Genomic DNA, 27,672 nt, shown 5'->3' on the forward strand with positions numbered 1-27,672 from the left:
CTGAATCACGCTCTCTTGCCACATTTTCTGGACTCTGGGGCAGGGAAATTGGGCGAGATGTAAGGAAGAAAGCACTTCTCTTAGTGAAGCATGCAAATGCCTCCTCTCACAGGCACTGGTTTCACTGGCTGACTGAAGGGAGGCGCGGCAAGCCCAGGGCCCACGTTTTTCCTTCACACGTATGGTCTTTATTATCCCAGCCTTCATACAAAGCAACGATGATCGTCTTCACTTCCCAAAGGAAACAAAAGGAAAGCAGGGGGCGAAGGCAATGGGCCCAGCCCTCCCAGTAAGGGGCAGGTTGCTGACCAAGTCCTGCTCGATTGGCAGCCAGTGCCCATAACCACTGCACAGCACTGCCGTGGAAGAGGGGACTGAAAAAGGAGTCCCAGCCTCCAAATGACAGGTGACAGCAGAGGCCCTGACCCTGGTGAGGCTTCACTGGGGACCTAGGAAGCGTCACCAAAGTTGGGCTCCCAGGACCTAACCCCAAGGGAGGGCTAGAGAGCTACCTCACCCAGAGAAGCACGGAGTGGGGGTGCACGAAAAGGGAGGAGGGAACCGGTCAATCTCATTTTCCAGAGGGGAGAAAGCCTTCCAACAGGATCCTTCTTTGGTGAAAGGTGTGGTCAGTTTGGTGATGAGACTCTTGACCATAAGGGAACAGGGGTGGCAGCAAGAAGGAAGGAGCTCAGCCTGCCCGCTGCAGTGAACTCTTTTCTTTTTTTTTTTTCTCAATTTAAGCATGCATTTGTAGGTGCTAAGTCGATTCAGTTGTGTCCAATTCTTTGTGACGCTATGGACCATAGCCCACCAGGCTCCTCCGTCCATGAGATTCTCAAGGCAAGAATACTGGAGTAGGTTGCCATGCCCTTCTCCAGAGGATCTTCCTGACCCAGGATCAAACCTGCATTGGCAGGCGGGTTCTTTACCACTAGCGCCGCCTGGGAAGCCCTTTCTTTAAGCACAGAGGTTTATTGGGTCACACAACCAAAAGGCTAGGCCCTGACTAGATCAGGGCTTCCCAGGTGACTCAGTGGTAAAGATTCCACCTGCCAAGCAGGAGATGCCAGTTCAACCCCTGGGTGGGGAAGATCCTCTGGACAGGGAAATGGCAACCCACTCTGGTATTCTTGCCTGGAAAATACTATGGACAGAGAAGCTTGGCAGGTTACAGTCCATGGGGTTGCAGAGTCAGACACGACTGAAACGACTAAACAGCAGCAGCAGCAGCAGCTGACTGGATCAGTCTGGATCCAAGGCTCAAATAAAGTCATGAGGAATCCATCTGCATCCTTGTTTCGGGGTCTCTCTGAGTCGCCTTGACTCCCAGATCGTGAGTCACCATGGAACGGTAAAGGTGGTTCACGGCTGGCAAGCTTGCAGCTGACCAGCTTTAAAAACCTCAGCTGGGGACTCCTCTGGCAGTCCAGGGATTAAGACTCCACCCTTCCATTGCAGTGGGCACAGGTTTGATCCCTGGTCTGGGAACTAAGATCCGGCTTGCTGTGAGGTATGGCAAAAAAAAGAAAAAAGAAACCCTCAGTTGAGAGAGAGTACACACCCTCTCCAGTGACAAGATCCATAACAGTCAATGTTTATACAGCAGCTTACGACACCAGTGAGGGAGAGATTGCTGTTACATCCATTTTACTGATAATAAAACTATGTCAGAGGTTAAGGCACTCGACCAGCAACTGCTAAAGCTGGGATCCAAAGTCCGGCAACCTGGCTCAGAGGCTGTGCTCGCATCCATCCACTGGGCCGCACAGCTGCTACTGGGCACATTTTTGTTTTCATTGGGTATGTTTTCCTCCACAAACATTCACTGAGTACATATCATGTGCCAAGGACCATTCCAGGCACTGGGGATACCACAAGGAACAAAATCTCTGCCATTGAGAAGTTTATCATCCAATGAGAGGAAACGAAATGAGTAACTTTATGAGTCTATGTCTCATAAATGAAAATAAAAAGGGTTGGAGACATGTAGGAAGAAAGCTGCAGTTTGTTTCTTTTTCTGTGCCATGCAGCATGCAGGATCTTAGTTCCCCGACCAAGGACTGAACCCATACCTGCTGCAGTAGAAGTGCAAGTCTTAACCACTGGAATACTAGGTAAGTCCCCTTTTTAAATAATTTAATGTAATTTGGGGGCTGCAGCTGCAATTTTTAACTGGCTGTACAGGGGAGGCTGACATTTGAGCAAATACCTAAAGGAAGCAAGGGAACAAGTCAAAGGGTAAAACGGATTAAAATAACTTTTTTTTAACTAATTTTTTTTTAATGTAAATAATACTCAGCCACTAGTGAAAAACAATGGTTCTCTTTCATCTTTTGCTCCTTTAAAGTCATGAGGGTGAAGAATGGAAGGTTACAAAAACATCTCACTCCAGGGACAGCTCCACGAAAGGGGATTTTCCATGTCAAAGGATTTGTTGACCTTACTCATTTATAATCAATAAATACCAATGGCTGATTCCCAAGAGACACCTTTAAGGAAAGATTCCAAAAATCCTTTCAAAATAGATAGCCAATGGGAGTTTGCTGTATGACACAGGGAACCCAAAGCTGGCGCTCTGTGACAACCTAGAAGGGTGGGAGGCGAGGGAGGTGGGAGGGGGGTAGAAGAGGGAGGGGACGTATGGATACCTGTGGCAGGTTCATGCTGATATATGGCAGAAACCATCACAATGTTGTAAGGTAATTATCCTACAATCAAAAATAAAATATTTTTTTAAAAGGCCAGAGTCACAGTCTTCATGAAAACAATGTAGCAACCCTCCCATATATAAACCATAAACACACTGATCAAGCAACCATCCCAGGGATAATTTCACACATCCTGCTTGCTAAGCCAACACAGCATCAGATAGGAGTTTGACAGCATAATGAGGAGGGAGTGGAGAAATGGCATCTTTCAAATGCACCAATGAACAGACAATCTGGCAGCAAGTGGAAAGAGTGATGGGGGGCTCTAGATCAGTGGGCCGCAGAACAAAAAGTGTTAGTGACAGAAGCAGAAGCAGAGTAAGGCTGGTCTTACGGCCCTTTACTAAGGACACACTAGGCTCCTCAAAACTGCCACATGCTAGGTAGGATGCCAGAGGTTTAACAGGACTGTGAGAAGACAGGTGGCTCAGTTGTGTCCAACTCTTTGCAACTCCATGGACTGTAGCCTCTGTCCATGGGGATTCTCCAGGCAAGAATATTGGAGTGGGTAGCCATTCCCTTCTCCAGGAGATCTTCCTGACCCAGGGATCGAACCTGGGTCTCTTGCATTGCAGGCAGGTTCTTTAACATCTGAGCCACCAGGGAAGCCTTATAGAAGAAAGAACCTTAGGGGTCATGTCTAGCCAGACAGACCCAGGGGTTCCCAGCCTTTGAAAGCTAATCACCTGCATGGGGTTTTTAGTGTTTCTAAACCTATGCTTTAAACCTCTTGCCAGGACCTTACTAGACCACGTATGATCTTGAAGGACATATTATAATTAAATAAGACATAACATTATTTAATTCCTTAGCATTTGGGCTTCCCAGATGACGCTAGTGGTAAAGAACCTGTCTGCCAATGCAGGAGACATTAGAGACATGGGTTTGATCCCTGAGTTGGGAAGACCCACTGGAGGAGGGCATGGCAACCCACTCAAATATTCTTGCCTGGAGAATCCCATGGACAGCGGAGCCTGGTGGGCTTCAGTCCATAGAGTTGGACGCGACCGAATCGACTGAGCACATATGCATAAGACATAACAGGTTTCTAACAGTGGAATTATCCCGAACAGGACGAAACTGCCAGGATCCTCAAAGCTCGGATATACCATTAAGGACAGTGTAGTGACTGGCTTTCAACAACTCTTTCTAGAAACCATTTCTCCATCCCTGGGTCCCAAGAAATGGGGGACTGATGCTAAGACTATACCAAGTGTGATTTTTAAAAACCAGGGATGGATGAAATCAATAAAACAAGCTCAAGTGCTTGTTTCACTGAGGGTTTCTTTTCTTTTTTAAGAACTTTATTATTGGAGTATAATTGCTTTACAATGTTGTGTTAGTTTCTGCTGTACAACTAAAAGAATCAGCTGTATGTATACATATATTCTCTCCCTCTTTAGCCTCCCTCCTACCCCTCCTCCCATCCCACCCCTCTAGGTCATCACGGGGCACCATCTCTAGGGACCTCTAGATGTTGTCTTTGCATTGTACACCTCATTAGATAGAATGAGTTCGATGGCGTCAAGCCATCTTTCTTTCTCGGTTGGTTTCTTGGGGGCACCATTCAGAAATGGGATGTAGAGTGAACACAGCAACTGCAGTGTGATGGCTATGGTGCCACCCACTCAAAACAGTGGCCCCAACACCTGCCAGTAAAAATGAGCTCCCGGGGCGATGGCACGTGATAACAGCTTGGGCCACAGGTGTTCTCTGGAGGGCCAGACAAGTGTGCCCCTGCCCACGCCCACGTGTCACTTGATGAGCTTTTTAAGAAGCGATTGTGAGAAACAGATCCCATAGAAATGCAACAGCAAGAGCCACTGCTGGAGCAGCCATGCCCTGCAGGCCTCTCTGGGTCCTGGGAGGTCCAGAGACCTCAGCAGGGCTCTGTTTTTGCACCGTGTTGTTGTTCAGTCGCTAAGTCATGTCCGACTCTTTGTGATCTCAGGGACTGCAGCACACCAGGCTTTCCTGTCCTTCACTATCCCCTGGAGTTTGCTCCAACTTCCAGCCATTGAGTCGGTGATGCCATCCAACCATCTCATCCTTTGTCGCCCCCTTTGCTGCCCCCATTCTTGAGGCTCTGCTCTACTTGCTGCCCTTCTCGATTTACTTTTTTTCTTTCTTTTGAATCACACTTGTTACGTTTTACGTCTGGCGTTGTTATTATTATTATTTGGCTGTGCTGGGTCTTAGGTGTGGCATGCGGGCTTCTCTTTCGTTGTGGCACGTGGGCTTAGTTGCTCTGTGCAGCATGTGGAATCTTAGCTCCCTGACCAGGGATTGAACCTGAATCCTCTGCACCGGAAGCCAGATTTTTAACCACTGGACCCCCAGAGAGTCCGTTGATTTGCCTTGTTGATTCTCCTTCTGCTGCTATTCTCATGACCCCTTCATATCTGCGTATCTTTCTTCTCCCTGTCAGTTTCTAGCCATTCATTGTTTCTCTTTATCGCTTTGACTTACAGCTTAAACCAGTGGTTCTCAAACTTTACTGCCTATTAGAATCACGAGGGCAGCTATGAAAATGTCCAACACCAAGCTACCCTCTCTTATCAATTAACTTAGAATCTTTGGGGGAGCCAGGCATCAGTTCTTTTGGTATTAACTTCTTAGGTAATTTTAATGTGTAGTCAAGTTTGAGATGGACTATTTAAGCCATTTTTTTTGTTTTGCTTTTTGGTCATGCTGCCCATCCTTTGGGATCTTAGTTCCCTGACCAGGGATTGAACTCAAGCCCCCTCCATTAGAAGCACAGACTCTTAACTACTGGGCCACCAGAGAAGTCCCAACTTTAAGCCATTTTAATGCAAGGATGCAGAACTACAAATTGGCTCATATTCTAAATCAGCATCATCCAAACTTATTCGTGCTAACTAATGTGCCCACATTTAGAACTGGGAGAAAGGATTTCCACCATAACTTTTGTGTGATCTCAGCCTGAGACTTCATACCCTTTACAAAGGCTCAGACAGATACTTGAGTGCCAGTCATTACTGGTTGGGCATGGAGGGGTGACTCCTGCTTGGAATACATTTGTCAGAAGTAAGACCATGTTATCCCAGGAATGAAACATGGTCTTTTACCATCAAACCCCCTTCATAGGGAACCATACAGCATTCTTTTGTACATGGCTAGTGTTCAGTGCATAGCCTGTGAGCATATGTAACCCAATGAATAAAAATAGCAATTATCATTATGTGCCACAAGAAAAATGTCCCTTTTCTCATTACAGTAAGGGAGTCTTATTGCATACCTCTCAGGAAACCTAATAATGTGTTACATGAATTTTCCACGGAAAGGAACAACTGGTTAGGAAATCAAATACTAGATTTCTAGACAGTGACATTCAAACCTAAGACTCCAGGCAAGCCAAAAACTGCTCTGAGTCTGGTCCCAGCAGGATTGAAATACCTCCTCAAAGCATACTGAGCAAATTCCCATGATGCCAGGCCTCCTGGAAAAGTTTCTGGGGGTCGAAGGCCACTGCAGCTGCCTCCTTCCCATCTTCTCAACCACTTGCTCAAGTGGAAAAAATGCTTAGAGGGTAAGTTACCACAGTTCTCAATTCTCCTGACTCCGCCTCTGGGGAAGCCTAGTCCTGGGTCCTCTGAGGGGATGCAAACTGTACTGCGGTTTGGGGTTTGTGTTCATGTCCCAGGTATCTGCAGCCCTTGCCCAAGTGAAAAAGCGCAGAGAGTAGAAGAGCGAAAGGACAAGTAAAGTATGGGATCGGGCAGCAAGGCGAGAGGGTCATCGCAAGGGTTGGAGAGGCAGGGAGGCTGGAGCTGCGTATAAGAAGCTCAGAGCTGTCCCTACTGCCCAGGGATGTCCTCAGGAGGCACCGGTTCTTGCAATCCCCCACCTCCACAGAAGACTCAGCCACAGAGCACAGCATGAGGCCCCCTTTTATATCCTGAGAGACAATTCTTGGAACTTACAAGGGAGGAGGGAATGGCAAACCACTCCAGTATTCTCGCCTGGGAAATCCCATGGACAGAGGTGTTCATGGGGTCTCAAAGAGCTGGACACGACTGAGCAACTAACACAGGCACAAGGGACAAAAATCTTTCTCATGTGGCTTCTGGGTCCAGGTGAGATAGAAGAGACCATATTTGTTGTCACCGAGTGCCTGGAGCTTTAAGAACAATTTTGCAACTGTCTATCAAAAGAGTACTGTTCCTGGACATCCCTGGTGGTCCAGGGGTAAGAATCTGCCTCCCAAGGCAGGGAACACAGGCTTGATCCCTGGGTCTGGGAAGATCCCACACGCCTTGGAACAGCTAAGCTCGTGTGCCGAAACAAGAGAAGCCACCACAATAAGGAACCCACACGCAGCAACTAGAGAGCAGCCCTGCTCGCCACAACTAGAGAAAGCCTGCTTGCAGCAATGAAGACCCAGTGTGGCCAAAAAATAAGTAAATAAATAAGTCAATTAATTAATTTTTTTAAAAAGATTGTTGTTCCGTTTCTACTTGTCCTCAACTCCTGCCTGTCCACCCGAGAGTTATCTTTTGACATCATGATTTTCCCTAAAGGTCACATCTTGTGCTCAAAAACACTACCTTTTCAAATTACTCAGCCTGTGCTACGTACATGTGCCCATATAACCTAGCCATTTTTAAATTTCATACACCAGGAGATGAAAGACACTTGTCTCAGAGCTCCCTTCAGCAGTCTGAGGGTCCTCTTCCGTATTCAGCCTCCCACCAAGGAGCTCTGATGTGTTTCAGAATCAGAATGATTCCTACTCAAGTTCTCCAGAGAATATGGTCTTTTTCTCTGAATTCTCATTCCAAACTTGGGCCTTGTTGGTACTGTCTTTCAAACTACATTTCCTCTGAGCAAAAAGGGTATAATCAGAAATTTAAAATCCCTATGCCCTCATTTACACAAGCAAGTCAAATTAGTGCATTAAATAGGACAATCATAAGAAAATGCTTCCCTAGTGGCTCAGACAGTAAAGAATCTGCCTGCAATGCAAGAGCCCCAGGTTTGATTCCTGGGTTGGGAAGAGCCCCTGGAGAAGAGAATGGCAACCCACTCCAGTATTCTTGCCTGGAGAATTCCATGGACAGAGGAGCCTGGCGAGCTACAGTCCACGGGGTTGAAAAGAGTTGGACATGACTCAGTGACTGACACACACAGGGAAATGCAGTCAGGGATTTCTCAGGTGGTCCACTGGTTGAGGATCCACCTGCCGATGTGGGTTGACCCTGGAAGACTCCATATTACCCAGAACAACTAAGACCATTCACCACAACTATTGACCCTGTGCTTCAGAGCCTGGGAGCCACAATTAGTGAAGCCCACGTGCCTAGAGACTGCTCTGCAACAAGAGAAACCACCGCAATGAGAAGCCAGGGCAGCCAAAAATAAATAAATAAATAAATAAATAAATTTACCAAAAAAACCCCCAGAAACTTAATCTCAGAGGGATTGATCTGAGCTCTCAGTACCATGACCAGTACACAGCAGAGCTGCGATTGGAATCCCCATGACATGGACTTCTCTTCCCGAGCTGTTTGTCATCTCATATCTGAGAACTGGCAGCTTGAGGCGGCACAGGCTGGTTTAAAGACAGCTAATATATAAGAAAAAAAGCACACAACAGATGTTTTTCATGCTCTGGGAAAGTTTCCACCCTCTCTTCAGACTGTGTTGCTTTAAAAATAGGGATTTACATTTCAATTTGCTTTTCAAAGCTCTTAATGAACTATTTCTTTAAATTGTTTTGGTTTCAAAAAGATGTTAGGTGGTTAAGCAAAGTAAGACTAAGATGCTTTAAGAATATAGCCACTTTTTTAAGGGAAAAGAGTAAGGCAGGTGTGGGGGCAGGTAGGTGGCAAAAATGTGTGCAGAACATGAGGAGGGGATAGTGATAATATGGAAGAAAGTGTTTCTTTCTTTCTTTTTAAATAAAATGTAACCATGAGTTGGAAAAGGAACTGATTTGCAAAAATTCCTTTTTTAATGAATAGGTATTGGAACTAATTTTGTATTCTTTAGGAGGACCTTTAAAGCATGGCACTCATTACCAGATTCTTCTTACAAGATCACTGACTTGCAAATCCTTGGCGAGTTACAGTCTCACAACTCAATCCAGACATAAAAAGGTCATGGAAACCTGACACGGAGGTAGCAGGTGTGGGAGCCACCCATCCCATTCCATTCCAATTAAGTCATCCGCCCGGTTATAAAAAGAATTATGCTGCTAACCCTCAGAAATGTGGGATGGTCTGCTCTGGGAAGCGTGGGCCGAGGGTGGTGGTGAACTTAATTTCATCACCATCTTTTGTTCAGATGGAGGGAGCAGCTGTAAGGCAACAAATAGTTTTATTTCCAGAGGCTAACGGAGAGCCTCTAGCCAGCAGGGTGCACAGAGCAGTGAGACGCATTTCCTCTGAACTACCCAGGAAGTTCAAGGTCAGTGGGGAATCTAGTTTTTCCTAGATGAGTTAAAAATCAGTTCATTTGGTTTTTCTGGGTTTGTTTTCGCCTGTTTTTTTTTTTTTTTTTAATTTTCAACTTTTTTTTTTAACCCTCAAAGGCTTTTATTTTACTTTTTATCTTTTGGTGGTGCCAAATGGCATCTTAATGCCCTGACCAGGGATCAAACCTGTGGCCTTGCATTGGCGGTGAGGAGCCTTAACCATTGGACCACCAGGGAAGTCCCACTGCCTGTTTTTTAAGCATCACAAATATTTCCAAGGCAAAAGGCAGCTGGGTGAAAAGCACTAGCTCACTGCTTGAGATGCCAAAAGCTCCAAAACCTACTCCTCAGAGACCTCCATGTTCCTTTAGGCTACTTGCATGTGGCCTTGGGCAAGTCCCTACACATCTTTGGAAGCAGTTCCATTATGTCTACCTCCAGGCAGCGCTGTGGGCTGAAAGGGACAAGACCCAGATTTTCACCCTGGCCCCTGCTAATTCTGATGATTCGATTCAGGACATGAATCTGAGTCCAAACACAGGGCAAGTCACGAAGCCTGGGAGTACTTGTATTTTAGACAAATGACTATTGTTTGCTTGTGTTTTACAAAGTCACTCTCCTTTCTCCTCAATCTCACTTTTCCGTAAAATGTGATCTTCTTCTACTACTCCTTCTTCTCCTCAAACATATATATTCAGTCAAATAAAAAATCAACAGTCCCAGGAGTTCCCTGGCCCAGGTTCAATCCCTGGTCAGGGAACTGAGATCCCACAGGTCACATGGTGCAAATAAAACGTTCCCTTCTAACATGTAAACTAATCAGTTCAGTTCAGTTCAGTCACTCAGTTGTGTCTGACTCTTGGTGACCCCATGGACTGTAGCACGCCAGGCTTCCCTGTCTATCACCAACTCCCAGAGCTTACTCAAACTCATGTCCATTGAGTTGGTGATACCATCCAACCATCTCATCCTCTGTTGGCTCCTTCCCAGCATCAGGGTCTTTTCTAAGGTGTCAGTTCTTTGCATCAGGTGGCCAAAGTATTGGAATTTCAGCTTCAGCATCAGTCCTTCCAATGAACATTCAGGACTGATTTCCTTTAGGATGGATTGGTTGGATCTCCTTGCAGTCCAAGGGACTCTCAAGAGTCTTCTCCAACACCACAGTTCAAAAGCATCAATTCTTCGGCCCTCAGCTTTCTTTATATTCCAACTCTCATATCCATATGTGACTACTTGAAAAACCATAGCTTTGACTAGACGGACCTTTGTTGGTAGAGTAATGTAAGCTCATAGACTAAACGAATGGGAAGGGGAGAAGCTATTCCAAATATGCAGGGATAGCAGGAAGATTCAGGAGTTAGATTTCATTTTAAAGGGGGCTCACTATTCCCCCACCCTCTGTCTGCCATTCCGAATCATACATGCTGCCTCCTATGCCCAGAAAGGCCACTTCCCCATACATCCTTCCCATTCAATGGAACCACTGCTGCTGCTAAGTCGCTTTAGTCGTGTCCAACTCTGTGTGACCCCATGGACGGCAGCCCACCGGGCTCCCCTGTCCCTGGGATTCTCCAGGCAAGAACACTGGAGTGGGTTGCCATTTCCTTCTCCAATGCATGAAAGTGAAAAGTGAAAGTGAAGTCGCTCAGTTGTGTCTGACTCCCAGCGACCCCATGGACTGCAGCCTACCGGCTCCTCCATCCATGGGATTTTCCAGGCAAGAGTACTGGAGTGGGGTGCCATTGCCTTCTCCTGAATGGAACCACTAATCGTGTGCTATGTTCTAGACAGTAAAATGGGCTTCTTGTAACAGGCAATTTATTGCAATACAGAAACAGACTCACAGACTTAGAGGATGAACTTATGGTTGCCAGGAGGGAAGAATGGGCAGAAGGAAAGTTAGGGACTTTGGGATGGACCAGTACACACTGCTGTATTTAAAATGGATAACCAACAAGGGATTATCCATGGATAACCAACAAGAGATAGCACAGGGAACTCGGCTCAATGTTATGTGGCAGTCTGGATGAATGAGGAGTTTGGAGGAGAATGGATACATGTATATTTATGACTGAGTCTCTCTGCTGTCCACCTGTACTGTCATAACATTGCTAATCAGCTATACTCCAATACAAAATAAAAAGTTTAATAATAATTTTAAAAAAGACATTGCTGCTGCTGCTGCTGCTAAGTCGCTTCAGTTGTGTCTGACTCTGTGCGACCCCATAGATGGCAGCCCACCAGGCTCCCCCATCCCTGGGATTCTCCAGGCAAGAACACTGGAGTAGGTTGCCATTTCCTTCTCCAAAAAACACATTGGGAGGCAGCAAAAATATATATATAAAAAAGAGGCAATTTATTTCACAAATACACAATTTCTTTTCAAGTGTTCATTCTTCAATCACCAACACTATATAGTGAATGTACATATTTCTCACTTAATTCTCACTACAATCCTTTGAGGTGAGAATCAAATGAATTAAATGACTTGTTTTCCAGGCAGCATCAAGCCTGCGTCACCATCTCACATGTCCTTTCTCCTAGAAAGGATGCATTCTACTTCCCAATGACTTACATGAGCCTTGCAAAAAAATTATAAAACGTTTACCATGAAAAATACCCCCAAAACTTTTCTTTGCCAAACCAACCATGGATACCAAACTTAGGAGTAGGATAATATTTGGCCAAGTTAGCACCTTAATGCAGAAGTTTGGGAGGTTGGATTTGCCAAGAAAAACGGGGGTTGGGGGACATTCTACTGAGGTTACAAATCCACTGGTTACAAGGCCTTTCTAAGGATCTGATTCAGGACAGGAATCAGAGTTCCAACTCAGGGTGAAAACACGAGATTAGATGCATCCCCAGCAGTTAACCTTAACAGTTTGTTCTGAAAGGGAAATGTAGCCTCGATTTTTTAAATTTAAAATGTAGGTGATCTGCAAACAGCAGTGAGTACTCCCTGTGCTGAAAGCACCTTGCATCTCTCCAGGGGTTTAAATGAAACTGGAAGACTCCTTCCTCTGTCTTTGCTTTCCATTCATTCTAAACATTAGTGGCTCTAGGACGTGCATCACACCTATCTGCCAAATAAAGTCTCCGTTGGTTTTAGAGAGGGTCTTGAGTACTGACTCTTATTTGCGTACCTGTCTGCTTTCCTGATTTACATCCTTTGTACTGTCCTTCCTTCTTCAGTTTCCCTTCAACTGTTTGTTTTCCTTTTCGAAGGTCTTTTCTTTGGCTCACTTCACATTGCATCATTTCTTCTCCATTTATCCACCACTAGCTGCAGACCTCTGTGTACTCAGCAGCAGACACATTCTCTGTCCTAGAACATCTGTGTCACCCCATCACTCCCTCCTCCCAGAGGACTAAACCCTGGCTTCTTTATGGGTCAGCAGATCTCCTAAGGCCATTGACCCACAACTCACTTGAAACTCTGCATTTCTCTTGTCACTGTAGCCTTTTAAGAAGGTGTTTTTACTTTTGATTGTTTCTGGTCACTGGGTAAGACACTCTCAAAACTTATATAAACATCACTACCCTGATCTGCATTCTTGACATATTTATGATAGATGAGGAAGCCTGCCAACCTGAGGTGCTGCCCTTGTCCACCCAAAACTAACTTTAAGAGAAAAGGAGGTAGGTAGAGATGGAAATGCCGATAAATATACATTTTCACTTACACAAATGATTTCTCCAGGAAACAGATTCCCTGATCACGTTTCCTGGAAGCCATATAGATCTTTTTTCAAAAATACAAAGATCACTTAGGAAAAAAAGGAAAGCTAGTCAATAAAATGGGCTTCCTGGGTAGCTCAAATGGTAAAGAATCTGTCTGCAATGCCGGAGGCCTGGATTCGATCCCTATGTTGGGAGGATCCCCTGGAGAAGGAAATAGCAACCCACTCCAGTATTCTTGCCTGGAGAATTCCATGGACAGAGGAGACTGGTGAGCTACAATCCATGGGATTGTAGAGTCAGACACAAGTAAATGAAATATCACAAGTTTCTCTGTCAGAATCAAGTGAGACGAGATGACATTTCTGGACATGACATGTGCCAAGATATAAAGGTAAGACCTCAGGAAAGCAACAGCTCTACTAAATACAAAGCCAGATTAATCCAGAGTATAAGGGCGTCTACCCAGTTCTCTGCAATGTAGGGGCGGAATGTCCATCCACGTCTACTAGAGCACATTCATAAATCCCCATCTCTATATATGTGCTTCCTTGAGAGCTCAGTTGGTAAAGATGTATGAGGAGTAAAGACTACCTTCTTTCGGAGAGTTCAACTTTAAAAACCAACACATAATAGATGAGATAAGACATATTCAAAAGGCATCTTAGAGACAAAATGTTTCCCACAGCAAAAGCACAGAGTGCAAGGACTCTTTAGTAACCTTATCGATCCCATTAACATATCTAAAGAAAGAATGTGTCAATCAGAAAGGGGATTCAGAGCGGAGGGCAGAGAAGTCATGAGATGGGAGAAGAGAGCTTTGGCAGAATGCTTCCCTGCAGTCCAGAGGGGAAAGGGCCCTGATTCAGCAGCTCGGGCATCTGGCCCGCATGGCAGATGCGTTCCTCGTGGAAAGATGGGCCACCTGGCCAACAGCGGGGAGGCCAGCACATTCTGGCGCCTCAGACCCACTCTTCAGCCTGAGATCAGCATGCAACCTCCTGACCTAGTTATGGTCAGACTTCCTATTTCATTTTCCTGTGGTGATAAAGTATACTGATTCTTGGTCACCTTGGGATATTTATTCCACTTAGAGTTGTGTTCTTCAAAATGAGCTAATGTGTTGACATTCTGGTGTATGTCTTTCAATGATGTGAATTAACATTCCTAAATTCCACGAGAGGGTGAGGGTGGGCTTCTTGATAACCAGGCACCCAGCATGTTCGGTAATAGGACAATAATCCATATCACCGCTGGCCTCTAACCTAATTCAGAAGAATAATGAGCAAACAGTGCACATTTTCTATGTACTTAGATTTTGTACATTAAATCTTCACAATTCCCTTGTGAGGCAGGAATTATTATTTCCTATTATTACTTTATAAAAGAGAGCCTGAGGTCACACAACTTGCAAACGACAAAGCCTGATTTCAATCCCAGGACTGTCTGTTGCCTGTTCCACTAGACAAAATAATTCAAACCTCGTGTCACCATCAACTAGAAGGCATAACCGGAAGCCAGCATGACTACTGTTCACAGCAGGAAACAAGACAACCCTCTGCAGAGGTTAATCGATAACCAGAGTCCTGTCAAAACATTCTGAGTGTGGATTCCGCCATCAATCCTCAACAGATACATGCTAGGGCTCTCAAACTGGCTTTGGGTTCCAATGTCAAAGTGAGTTCAAGGCTTTCAACACTCTCTGGACGTATGGAATAGGCCAATGGTTCTGAACCTTCCTACCCATCTATTTGAGAAATCGGCCACCGTGTTCGGAATGAATGCTTGCTTTACTCAAATACTGACCTACAAATAGTGCCTAGAGTTAGCCAAAAATAATAAAAATAATAGCAGCAGCATCTGTTGTTACCATGTAGAGTATTTCATTATGTTGCTCTAATCACTTTGTAAAGTAGCTATTTTAATCCCGATTTAAAAATAAGGAAACTGAATCTTCAACCAGGCTAAGTAATTTCCCAAGATCACATGGGTAGAAGATGACAGCCCTAGAATTTGAACCCAGGTCTGATCTGACTCTGGCGCCTATGCTTTGAGCCACGTTGCGTCACTGTCCACCAGAGAAGCAAGGTCTAGTTAGAAGGCCCTGAAGAGAAACCAGACCCAGCCCAGCACACTGCAGAGAGTCACTGGAGCCTGGGGACACAGTGGGACCACACCCACAGCTGTTATTTTTTTGTGGTTGGGAAGAGCTGCTTTTCTCCTCAGCACAGCCTCAGACAGTGAACTTAGAGGAATAAATGAATGCAGGAGTGAATGGAACTCTAGGACAGCGGTTCCCAACCTTCCTGGAACCAGGGACCAATTTCGTGGAAGACAATTTTTCCATGGACCAGGGATGGAGAAATGGTTTGGGGATGATTCAAGTGCACTACATTTACTGTGCACTTTATTTCTAATCTGGGCTTCCCTTATAGCTTAGTTGGTAAAGAATCCGCCTGCAATGTGGAGACTCCGGTTCGATTCCTGGGTAGGGAAGATGTGCTGGAGAAGAGATAGGCTACCCTCTCCAGTATTCTTGGGCTTCTCTTGTGGCTCAGCTGGTAAAGAATCCACCTGCAATGCAAGAAACCTGGGTTCGAACCCTGGGTTGGGAAGATCCCCTGGAGAAAGGAAAGGCTACCCGCTCCAGTATTCTGGCCTAGAGACTTCCATGGACTGTATAGTCCAAGAGGTTGCAAAGGGTTGGACACGACTGAGCGACTTTCACTTTCTTTCTAATCTTATGCCTCCACTGACTGTTCAGAAGCCCAGGGATTGTAGGCCTCTGACTTAAGAAACTATGTGAGGCCTGATGAGAAGACCAGCTTACTGTTGACATCTTAAAAATGGCATGGCTTGATTAATGACTCCTGAAGTTCCAGCCAACTTAAACATCCTTAAATATTATAACATTTAGTTGCCATGTGAGGTAGCCAAAACCTGATTAATGAAGAAATACCTAAATGTGTAAGCCCAGGACTTAGTAGGTCAGAGTAATAAGGCTCAAGTGGCCTGGTGAAGTGGGACCAGAGCATCTAGACTCCTCTGTGGCTCGTCCACTTACCAGCCTTCAGTGACCTGCTTAACCATCTTGCCTATACAATGAGGATAATGATAGCTATCTCACCAGATTCTGCACAGACTAAATGAACATAGTTATATATGTTAATGTAAAACATCTCCAGCAATGCTTGGTTTGACATAATGATTGCAAAAAATGTTTTAACTTCCTTCCACAGGTAATTCCCTCCACTAAGAGGTGTTCTCCTGGAGCTAGGAAGCTTCTAACTTTAAGGCATCATAAACCAATCACAAGGCAAACCTTTTCCAACAAAGGAATCACTATCACAACCAGAGAAACGAAACAAATCAAAGCAGGAATTCACTTGTTTTGATGACATCCTCTACCCCTGGGGGTAGGTCAGGTAAGTGGAATGCTCTCCAAGTCTCCAAGCCTGGGGCTGTCTCTGGTCCCACAGGGAGGCAACACCTCACAGAGCTCTGACCACATCGGGGATCAGGGTCACTTTCCATCAAGCCCAGAAATGTGGAAAGTACCGTGAACTCTGCCAAGCCAACACCTGCTGGGAAAACTAGGGTTTCACAAGACAGACATATCTAAAATGTCTTCACAGGCCACAAGATGGGCAAGAAAAAAGGAAAGTTATGTGGTGATGGGGGGGGTGAGGTACCATAAAATCCACACGGCGAGGTTTAAAGAATAGGCTCTTTACGGGAGGAGGAGGCGCAGGAGGAACCTGGCGCCCACCCGTCCTGCCTACCTGCGCACCACCAGCCGCAGAGTCTTGTAGGATCCTTTCACCAAGGAAACGGCCTCCCTCCGGGAGCTGCTCAGTGCCACCTCGTTGATGTTCACCACCTCGTCCCCAGCCCGAAGTCTGGAGCTCACCAGGTCCGCTTTGCCCCCTTCTTTGATCTGCTTAGAGAGAGGAGGATCCACAGGTGAGCAGCCTGTTTCCCGCAGAGCCCGCCCACTGCCTGTGGCCACGCCCACTCCCACCGTTTGCATCCAGAAGGCAGGGATGACCTCCTGTCTCCACACCTTCCAGCACCCAGCACCCAGCCAGCCACAGAGGGCATTCAGAAACAGAGTGAAGGGCTGAAAGAACTCGATTTCCACCCAAAAGCCACTCACGACCTCCATCTTCAGCACCCCCTCGAAGTCCCTCAAAGCAACTATTTTATTCCTTTAGAAGAAGTTGACTTCTTCTTACCTCATTTTTTTTGGGGGGGGGGGGTTGTCTAAAATTAATAAATAATAAAATAAATAAATAAAATAATAAAATAGCCCTCTTCTGCTATTTGGGGGCTTCCCAGGTGGGGCTAGTGGTAAAGAACCTGCCTGCCAATGCAAGAGATGTAAAAGACACAGGTTCCATCCCTGGGTGGGAAGATCCCCTGGAGGAGGAATAGCAACCCACCCCAGTATTCTTGCCTGGAGAATCCCATGAACAGAGGAGCCTGGAGGGCTACGGTCCATGGGGTCGCAAAGAGTCAGACATGACTGTAGTGACTTAGTGCACACACACAAAATTATAACTCACTGGATAAATAAGCGGTGGTGGATCCAGACAATGAAATATTATTTAGCACTAAAAAGAAATGAACTCACAAGCCATGAAAAGGCGTGGAAGAACTTTCAATGCATGTTAATAAGTGAAAGAAGCCAATATCAAAAGGTTGCGTGTGGGATGATTCTAACTCTATGACATTCTGGAAAAGACAAAATTATGGAAACAATAGATCAGTAGTTAGATAGACAGGCAGAATAGACAGAGCACATAGGATATTTAGAACGTGAAACTATTCTGTGTGATACTATAAGGTGGGATACATGACATTATACCCAAGACTGTACAACACCAAGAGTGAGTCCTAACATCAACTATGGACTTTGGGTGATAAGGATGTGTCATTGTAGGTTCATCACTCGTAACACATGTACCACTGTGACAAGGAGATTGGCAATGGGAGAGGTTATGCAAGCAATCAAGGAGGGGGGATACATGGAAGCTCTCTCTACTTTCTGCTCAACTTTGCTGTGAATTTTAAAACTGATGGAATTCTCCAGGCCAGAACACTGGAGTGGGTAGCCGTTCCCTTCTCCAGGAGATCTTCCCAACCCAGGGATGGAACCCAGGTCTCCCACATTGCAGGTAGATTCTTTACCAGCTGAGTCACCAGGGAAGCCCAAACAGAAAATTACCTCACTGAGTTAACACATGTAGTGTTACTCAATCAGTTGTGTTTGACTCTCTTTGAGACCCCATGGACTGTAGCCCACCAGGTTACTCTGTCCATGGAATTCTCCAGGCAAGAATACTGCAGTGGGTTGCCATTCCCTTCTCCAGGGGATCTTCCCAACCCAGGGATCAAACCCAGGTCTCCTGCATTGCAAACAGACTCCTTACCGTCTGAGCCACCAGGGAAGCATTTTTTATAAAATAAATGAAGTCTGCTAAGAATCCTAATTCATTCAACAAAGTGATTCAACATTTGCTTTATGCCAGAAGTTGTTCCAGGAGCTAAGGCTTTAACAGTGGGCAAAACATACAGAAACTCTTTCTCTTCTGGTGCTTAAGGCAGAGGCAGAAAGCAAACACTAAACAGAGTAAACAAGTAAATGATGTTAGAAGTTGATGAAGCTGTCTTCCCTGGTGGTCCAGGGGTTAAGAATCTGCCTGCCAATGAAGAAGACACAGGTTTGATCCCAGGTCTAGGTCCAGGAAGATTCCACATACCTTATAGATATGCTTGAAGTACCCCACTCCAATACTCTTGCCTGGAAAATCCCATGGGCGGAGGAGCCTGGTGGGCTGCAGTCCATGGGGTCGCTAAGAGTCGGACATGACTGAGTGACTTCACTTTCACTTTTCACTTTCATGCATTGGAGAAGGAAATGGCAACCCACTCCAGTGTTCTTGCCTGGAGAATCCCAGGGATGGGGGAGCCTGGTGGGCTGCCGCCTATGGGGTCCCAGAGAGTCGGACACAACTGAAGTGACTTAGCAGCAGCAGCAGCTGGCTAATAAGTGTTCTGTGCATGTTTAAGGTGGGCTAAGCTAAGTTCACAATAAACTGTGGAAAATTCTGAAAGAGATGGGAATACCAGACACCTGACCTGCCTCTTGAGAAACCTATATGCAGGTCAGGAAACAACAGTTAGAACTGGACATGGAACAACAAACTGGTTCCAAATAGGAAAAGAAGTACGTCAAGGCTGTATACTGTCACCCTGCTTATTTAACTTATATGCAGAGTACATCATGAGAAACACTGGGCTGGAAGAAGCACAAGTTGGAATCAAGATTGCCGGGAGAAATATCAATAACCTCAGATATGCCGATGACACCACCCTTATGGCAGAAAGTGAAGAGGAACTAAAAAGCCTCTTGATGAAAATGAAAGAGAAGAGTGAAAAAGAGTTGGCTTAAAGCTCAACATTCAGAAAACGAAGATCATGGCATCTGGTCCCATCACTTCATGGGAAATAGATGGAGAAACAGTGGAAACAGTGGCAGACTTTATTTTTGGGGGCTCTAAAATCACTGCAGATGGTGATTGCAGCCATGAAATTAAAAGACACTTACTCCTTGGAAGAAAAGTTATGACCAATCTAGAAAGCATATTGAAAAGCAGAGACATTACTTTGCCAACAAAGGTCTGTCTAGTCAAGGCTATGGTTTTTCCAGTGGTCATGTATGGATGTGAGAGTTGGACTGTGAAGAAAGCTGAGCACCCAAGAATTGATGCTTTTGAACTGTGGTGTTGGAGAAGACTCTTGAGAGTCCCTTGGACTGCAAGGAGATCTAACCAGTCCATCCTAAAGGAGACCAGTCCTGGGTGTTCATTGGAAAGACTGATGCTGAAACTGAAACTCCAGTACTTTGGCCACCTCATGCGAAGAGCTGACCCATTGGAAAAGACCCTGATGCGGGGAGGGATTGGGGGCAGAAGGAGAAGGGGACAACAGAGGATGAGATGGCTGGATGGCATCACCGAGTCAATGAACACGAGTTTGGGTAAACTCCAGGAGTTGGTGATGGACAGGGAGGCCTGGTGTGCTGCGATTCATGGGGTCACAAAGAGTTGGACACGACTGAGCAACTGAACTGAACTGAACTGAAGCTAAGTTCAGTAGGTTAGATGTATCAAATGTATTTTTGACTTAATGATATTGTCAACTTACAATGAGGGTATTGGGATATAACCTTATTGTAAGTCGATGAAGACCTGTATATATATATATGTGTGTGTGTGTATTTTTTCTTTTCACAAAAATGACATTATGCTACACCCACCCCCTCGACCATCTTTTGGCTTTTAACAGAGAGCCATTAAACTGAGGTGATTAAGAGTTTGAGGCGTCAAACAGGTAATTTAGGTAAGAGAAAGTCACTTATTCTCTGGAGTCTTCAGACTCCCACGTTAAACAGGAGACAGCAATAGCAGTAGTGCAGGGAGGATGAATGAGATAAGCCACCTGAATTGGTGAACACGGTTCCAGCTCCCAGATTATGGTAAGATTTTATAAGTAGTAGCCATTGTTTTCAAAAGTCATATATATCATGAAGATACTTCCTTTTATAGCAGATCCTACGATAACATCTTGGTACAATTCATTTAGCCATCCTTTCTTGTCGGTCATTTCCCCCTGCCTTTCTACCCTTTTCATCCCACTAAACTTCCCCGCCAACCTCTTGAAGATTCACTTTCCCCCCAAACATACTAGGCACACTCTAACCTCAAGCCGTACCCGAGTGGCTCAGTTACCCTCTACCTGGATCACTCCCCACTACACAGCACCAGGGTCACCTATGAAAACTGCAGTATTCCCTCATGGTTAAGAGCTGGGGCTCTGCAGCCAGATAGTCTGGCTCTGAGGCTTCCCAGCTGTGTGACTTTGAGCAGTTTATTTAACCTTACGGTGCCTCAGTTTCCTCTTCTGTAAGGTGATAGGGTTTACCACAGAGTCTGTCATGAGGATCAAGTGAGTTCATCAAGAAAAGGGCTTGGCACATACTGTGTGTGTGTTAGTCTTCCAGTCGTGTCTGACTCTTTGCGTCTCCATGGACTGTAGCCCATCAGACTCTTCTGTCCCTGGAATTCTCCAGGCAAGAATACTGGAGTGGGTTGCCATGCCCTCTTCCAGGAGATCTCCCCAACCCAGGGGTTCAATAGGATGTATTCAATAAAGTTGATGTCTATCAACTATCCATCCTTTGAGGCCAAGTTTAAATCCCATCTCCTCTAAGCCTTTTCTGATCTCTCATAAATATCCCCTGACTCTCTTGCACCTGCAATCTGTCCTTTAAGAAGTGTCCCCTCACCCGCCCCCTGCCACATTGTTGGGGAAGCAAATGAATAAAATACTACATAAACTGTGAAATGACATTACAGCATAATAAACTAAATAGATAATTTACCAGATAGATAGTTTATTATTGTTATACTACTTGAACACAATGCTTGTGGTTATCACACTCTGTCTTTCGGCACAGCTATTTAAGTCTGTGCCTGTTCCCTGCCCACAGTCCCACCTTATCCCCAGCTTGGGCTGTGAACTCTGAAGAGAGGAACTGACTCCATCTTTACTTAGCCCAGAATGCCTCCCCAGAGGTTTGCACACAGGACCTCCTCGTGCTGGTTCATTCATTCAGCCAAGATTCACTATCTACTGTGTGCCAGGTATACAACTAAAAGCTGAGGGGACAATGATGAACACCACAGGCACAACAGTCCTATTTAAGTCCCAGTTTGTAGAATTAAATCTCCTCTCTGCTACTCTACTATTTGCCAATATTTTCAGTAAGATGAGAATGAAATGAGGCCTAGGAAATAACCGATTTCTTATATTAAAAAGGAAGTCAAGAAAAGCTCATTTGTACAGTTGATATGATGTTTTTCTCATGACTGATTTAAGGTGAAAGTAAACGTTACCAGAAAGAATGGCCTAAAGAGTTTCATTGTTGTTCACTGTTCTGATAAACTATTTCTATAACCCTTTGTATTTAAAGAGTTTCTCATAATCTCTTGACTTTGAACAGAGCTTTGAGGCTTAAAGTGCTTACTTTTAAAAAAATTTATGTTTTTTAATTGAAGGATAATTGCTTTATAGAATTTTGCTTACTTTAAAAAAGTTAGTAAAGATAATTATGTATAAAACTGAAAAAAGTTGGGGCTGGGATGATTTTTTGGAATGGTATAGCTTCTCAGGTGGCTCAGATGGTAACAGAATACACCTGCAATACAGGAGACATAAGAGACGCGAGTTCAATGCCTGGCTTGAGAAGATCCCCTAGAGAAGGAAATGGCAACCCACTCCAGTTTTCTTGCTTGGGAAATCTCATGTACAAAAGAGCCTGGCAGGCTACAGTCCATGTGGTTGCAAAGAGTTGGACATGACTGAGGGACTAACGCTTTCATTTTCACTTTTTTTACCAACCATTAGTTGGGTACTTGTTTTGATTCTCAAATCTCTCTAGACTCTCTGACTGATTCATGCTCTCTTCAGATTTCCTCACTGGAGATGACTTTTAGACCTTTCCTCTAATCTTTTGCATAAGCCTTCACCCTATATTTTCAGTTTCTTTTTTCCTCTTCCTCGTTTTTCCTCCAAATACCCCTCCTCCATCATGAAACTGCCTTATCAACCCAGATAGAATCTCTCTCTTTCTCCTCCACACCATTTCTGCCTGCCTGGAGACAAGCCACAGCTCTGCCTTTGTCATAGGTATTTCTGGCCATGCTCTGTCCCCTCTTCTGGGTTTTAAACTCCTGGAAGTCAGAAACTTCTGTTCACAGATATTTTTTGAGCATGTACCAAGAGTCAGGCACTGTTCTAGGCCTGGGGAAAAGTTAAGGAAAGAAGCGTACTTTACGTTCTCCTTTCCTGGAGTTTACATTTTAGCATATTCTTTCCTTTTGTTAATTGAAGTATAATTGTTTTGCAATATTGAGTTAGTTTCTGCTGTACAAGGCAGTGAATCAGCTATATGTCTACATATATCCACCCTCTCCCTCCCACCTCTCCCCCATCCCACCCCTCTAGGTCATCACAGAGCACCGAGCTGAGTTCCCTGTGCTGTACAGCAGGCTCTCACTAGTTATCAATTTTGCACATGGCTGTGTATATATATCAACCCTAATCTCCCAATTCTTCCCACCCTCTTCCTCCCCCCCACCGCATGTCCACTTGTCTGTTCGCCACGTCTGTGTCTCTATTTCTGCCCTGCAAATAGGTTCATTTTACCACTTTTCTGTATTCCATGTTATATGCATTCATGTACAATATTTGTTTTTCTCTGACTTGCTTCACTCTATACGACAGGCTCTAGGTCCATTCAGTTTTTAATATAGTTCATATCTTTGCATTAAAAGCCTGATGCCTGCACGAAGGCAGTTCAGAGGACACGGTAATAATGGTGGTTTAGTCACTAAGTCGTGTCTTGAGACCCCGTGGACTGTAGCCCTCCAGGCTCCTCCGTCCATGGGATTTCCCAGGCAAGAATACTGGAGTGGGTTGCCATTCCCTTCTCCAGAGGATCTTCCCAATCCAGGCATCAAACCCAGGCTTCCTGCATTGCAGGCAGATTCTTTCCTGCTAAGCCACCAGAAAAGCCCCTTCAGAGAACATATAGTGACCCAAACAAGGCTGAGTTCTTTCTGTTCTTTGGGTGCTTCAATTCATCTATGTACTTAACTCTCCCTGGAAGGTCAGGCAGTTTGCAGTGAGTCAGTGGAGTTCAGGAAGTTCTGCTTGATGCAAGGATTCACCCAGGGGTTCTATTCCAAAAAAAAAAAAAAAAAATCAAGTCCCAGTCAGTCCAAGTGAGGCTGGAATTGAGCCAGCTGGGCACAAAATACAGACCCCTCATCTAATGCCTTTTGACTAACCACATTAAGGACTGCCATCTCAGTCTGTGGATTACCTGGGACCCCCATGTTCCCCTCTTCCTCGTCTGCTACTGGTTCTGCCACCTTCCTATTTGGTAGCATCAGAGTCAGTGGATATTCTACCTTTTGGTCACTCAGGTAGTAAGCCTGATTGCCAAGGAAGTGGAAACTATTGGCCAAGACAAGACTGAATTCACCTTAATCAATATGGTTGACTCCATTTATTATCACAAATGAGAAATTGAGATACTGAGATGCATTTTCTGATGCACTAACAACGTAATTGATTTCTAATCTACTGAGGCTGACTAAATGCATAAATCTTACATTTATATCAATTAGTCACAGTATTTTTTCAGGTATGTAAAAAACAAAACCTTATGTTTATAGAGTTCAATTTCTATGTCAGATACTAACTTCTGGGGGAAAGTCAGTCATTTCTATCATTTTTTTGTGCATTTTGGTTAAAACCCATCCTATTCAAAACTTCTCTCCTCCCTGTATTTTTTTCAGGATGTGGCAACTGGTTCAAGGGAAGATCGCGGTCACCTGATGTTGGTGGACAGCCTGGCCTATTTTTTTAATTATTATTAAAGTAGAGTGGTTGATGACATATTATTAAAGTATGTTGTCCAAGCTCTGCTGGACAGCAAAATGACTCAGTTACACACACATATACATTCTTTCTTTATTGTCTCATCGATTACGGTTTGTTGTAGGATATTGAATATAGTTCCCTGTGCTACACAGTAGGACCTTGTTGTCATACTGTTTATCTAAAATCATTATTATGACTTTCTAAAAAAACTTATATTTACAAAAGGTTTAACAATAATTCTCTTGAACTATTCATCAAAGAGGATTATACTTCTAACCTCATGCCCTGCTGATACTGTCTGTCAGCAAGACTCAGTGAAAGATGAAGCTTATTATTTTAAACCCTTGGACCAACACTGGAGCAGCTGAAGAGGTCACTGGCGTTGTTTGTTCAATTTCACCTGCAGAGACTTTACTTATTCCAAGAATGTGATGGTCAACAAGTTAAATGACTTCAGATAATGTACCTTGTACAACTGGGTGGGAAATCCCTAAGCTAACAAGGGGAGAAGGCGATTATACATCTGGAAAATTAGAAGGCTTCTTCCCTTCTCAAATTCTAAATGCATCCACACCTTTAGGATTAAACTAACTTTCCTCCTACCACCATGTAAGGAGTTGGTTTTTTAAACATTTATAGTCTTTTACATTTCAATACATTTAGCTCCTGACATAGTGCCAATCAGGGCTTCCCAGGTGGCACGAGAGGTAAAGAATCTGCCTGCCAATACAAGAGACAAAAGAGACTTGTGTTCGATCCCTGGGTCAAGAAGATCTCCTGGAGGAGAGCATGGCAACCCATTCCAGTATTCTTGCCTAGAGAACCCCATGGACAGAGGAGCCTGGTGGGCTACAGTCCATCGGGTTGCAAAGAGTCGGACACGACTGAAGCGACTTGCAGGCACGTAGCACCAATCATAGTAAGTGATTAATAAGCCTTTGTTGAGCACATCTGGAGAAGCTGATTTTAAATAAATACAATACCAGGTGATACATTCATACATTCAAAACATGATACAGGCAAAATATAGGTAAAGGGGAGAGTTGTGTGTCTGTGTCAGCAACTGGATGTGGGTGGCAGAGGAGCAAGAAATAAGACCTGGGGACTTCCCTGGTGGTTCAGGGGCAAAGAATTAGCCTTCCGGGGCTTCCCTGGTGACTTAGTGGTAAAGAATCCACCTGCCTGTGCAGGAGATACGGTTTGATCCCTGATTCGAGAAGGGATCTTCTTCACATGCATCTAGGCCCATGTGCTACAACTATTGAGCCTGTGCTCTAGAGCCAGGGAACCGCAACTACTGAAGCCCTCACACCCTAGAGCCTGTGCTCTTCAACAAGAGAAGCCACCGCAATGAGAAGCCGGTGCACCGCAACTAAAGAGTAGCCTCTGCTTGTTGCAACTAGAAAAAAGCCTGCTCGGCAACGAAGGCTCAGCACAGCTGAAAAAAATATATAGAGAAAATAATAATGAAAAAGAATTAGCCTGCTAATGTAGGAGACACAGGTTTGATCCTTGGTCAGGGAGCTCGAATCCCACACACCCTGGAGCAACTAAGCCCATGTGCCACAACTACTGAGCCCATGTGCCCTAGAACCCGAACTCCGCAACAAGAGAAGCCACTGCAATGGGAAAGAAGCCTGTGCACCGAAACGGGAGAGTAGCCCCTGCTCGCCACAACTAGAGAGAAACCCATGTGGCAACGGAGAACCAGCACAGCGAAAAATTAATGAATTAAAAAAGAAAAGTCAGGCCCTTCCTTTCCCCTCTCCAAGACTCTACCCCCTGCAGCCCAGTCTAGATGCACAAGCATGAAGCTGCCCTCTGGGTCCTGTGTTCCTCTTCTCCCGGCTTTGTGCCCTCCAAACGCAAATACCGCGACTCTATGCCCTGCCCCCCAGCCCTGTTCTCCGTCTTAGGTCATCACAACAGCATCATCTGCAGCATCACTAGGATCAGAAGCACATCGTGGGCAGCAACCTGGTGATCCTCTTGCAACTTCCATTAGATCAGGTCACCCTCCTCTGCAAGACCCTCGTCTCCACACTCGGAGCAGAAACCAGAGCTCTCCCAGTGCACCACGGCCACTGCTGGGTTTGGCCTCCTCACCTCTCCACCTCCTGCTGTTCTCCTTCCTGCTTACTCAACTCCAGCCCAAAGCCCCCTGAGGCAGGTGGAGTTTGTCAGGCAAGCTCCTGGCTCAGGCAGGCTCTTGGACCTGTTGTTCCCTCAGCCTTCAATGCTTTTCCCTCGAGTCATCCCTTGCCCATCCTCTCACCTTCTCCAGGTCTTTACACTAATTCAGCTTCTGCAGGAATTTCAGCCTCTTCTCTTCCTTCCCATCTTTCGTTTTTTCTTCAGCACTTCGGTCATGATCCAACTCACTATACTTTTAACTTCTGTATCTTGTTGATTGTCTCTCTCCCCCATGTCGGCTGCATGGGGACAGGGACTTGGGTCTGTTTTGTTCACTGCCATGTCCCCAGTGCTCAGGACTGCATGGGGGACATAGGGCTGCTCAGTATTTATTGTATAAGGGAACATCAGCACTGCTAGCAGCTGTTGCATGCCTTCTGTGTTTTGGTAACTTTATTGCATCATCTGAAAAGTCACAAAGATTCTGTAAGATACTATGATCTCCTTTTGCTATAAATGCAAACAGTAAAGACTCAGAGGGGTCAGATGACCTGCTCAGGGTCGCAGAGTCAGTTACACTGCAGAGCTGGAGCTGAAATTCAGAGCCCACACTCGCCAGACTGCTGCCAGGAGAATTCCCCAGGTCTCTATCCCCAAGCTGACACTTCTTCATTTGTCTGCCTGATTCTTCACACACCCAAGAAAACAGTCACCCCACACTCCTGTGTCCTGATCGTTCTTTCAGGGATCCTAGGAACTCTGGAGCTATGATATGAGCTCACAGGTTCACAGCTTCCACAGGACAAAGAGTTGGCATTGCAGTGCCCCGGCGCAGGGAGATGGCCTGGCCAAGTGCAGCTGAACATGTAATGGTTTCCATTTACAATTCTATCTGGAGTTTTAATTAAAATCAAACTCTTCTGTGGTAGACATCTACCACAATTGAATTTCACCTGCACTCTAATGTCTGAGTTCTTGAGTGATTTCTTTTCCTCTCCTGACTACTTTCGTTCCTGGATGGTGCCAAGAAAGGAGTATGGGGAGAACAGAGGACGTCAATAATTCACAGTCAATCCAGTGAAATACACAATTTGTTTGCTGTTTTGTGAGAAGAAATAAACTCTCCATAAGTGGAAAAATTATATCAAAGGAATAACAAACTACAGAAAGATTAGCAAATAAGTAAAAAAATATTGTTAA

The 27,672-nt window shown here is 45.0% G+C and overlaps 1 protein-coding gene and 1 long non-coding RNA gene across 4 annotated transcripts in view; one reads left to right on the forward strand and one right to left on the reverse strand.

Moving 5' to 3' along the window:
* The window catches only part of SHROOM3 (shroom family member 3), a 331,538-nt gene that overhangs the window by 197,585 nt on the left and 106,281 nt on the right, over window positions 1-27,672 (reverse strand). Inside the window, exon 2 of one of the 2 annotated variants that reach the window (XM_086405211.1) lies at window positions 16,608-16,762. In XM_086405211.1, the coding sequence (XP_086261337.1) occupies window positions 16,608-16,762 (155 nt within the window). Of the gene's footprint in view, window positions 1-16,607; window positions 17,006-27,672 lie in introns of those variants that run through there. The other variant, XM_086405210.1, reaches the window with a different exon arrangement.
* On the forward strand, window positions 1,544-26,062 carry LOC147370437 (uncharacterized). Of its 2 annotated transcripts, XR_015165271.1 has the most exons (4): window positions 1,544-1,803; window positions 2,034-2,117; window positions 16,065-16,250; window positions 24,255-25,099. It is a non-coding gene; the product is annotated as an uncharacterized LOC147370437 (long non-coding RNA). The 2 variants fall into 2 exon arrangements; XR_015165270.1 differs by having other exon boundaries at window positions 1,546-2,117; window positions 24,255-26,062.

Source organism: Bos grunniens, chromosome 6 (assembly GCF_055505025.1).
Source record: "Bos grunniens cultivar Pamir isolate PY7600 chromosome 6, Bosgru_T2T1.0, whole genome shotgun sequence".
Lineage (NCBI taxonomy): Eukaryota > Metazoa > Chordata > Mammalia > Artiodactyla > Bovidae > Bos > Bos grunniens.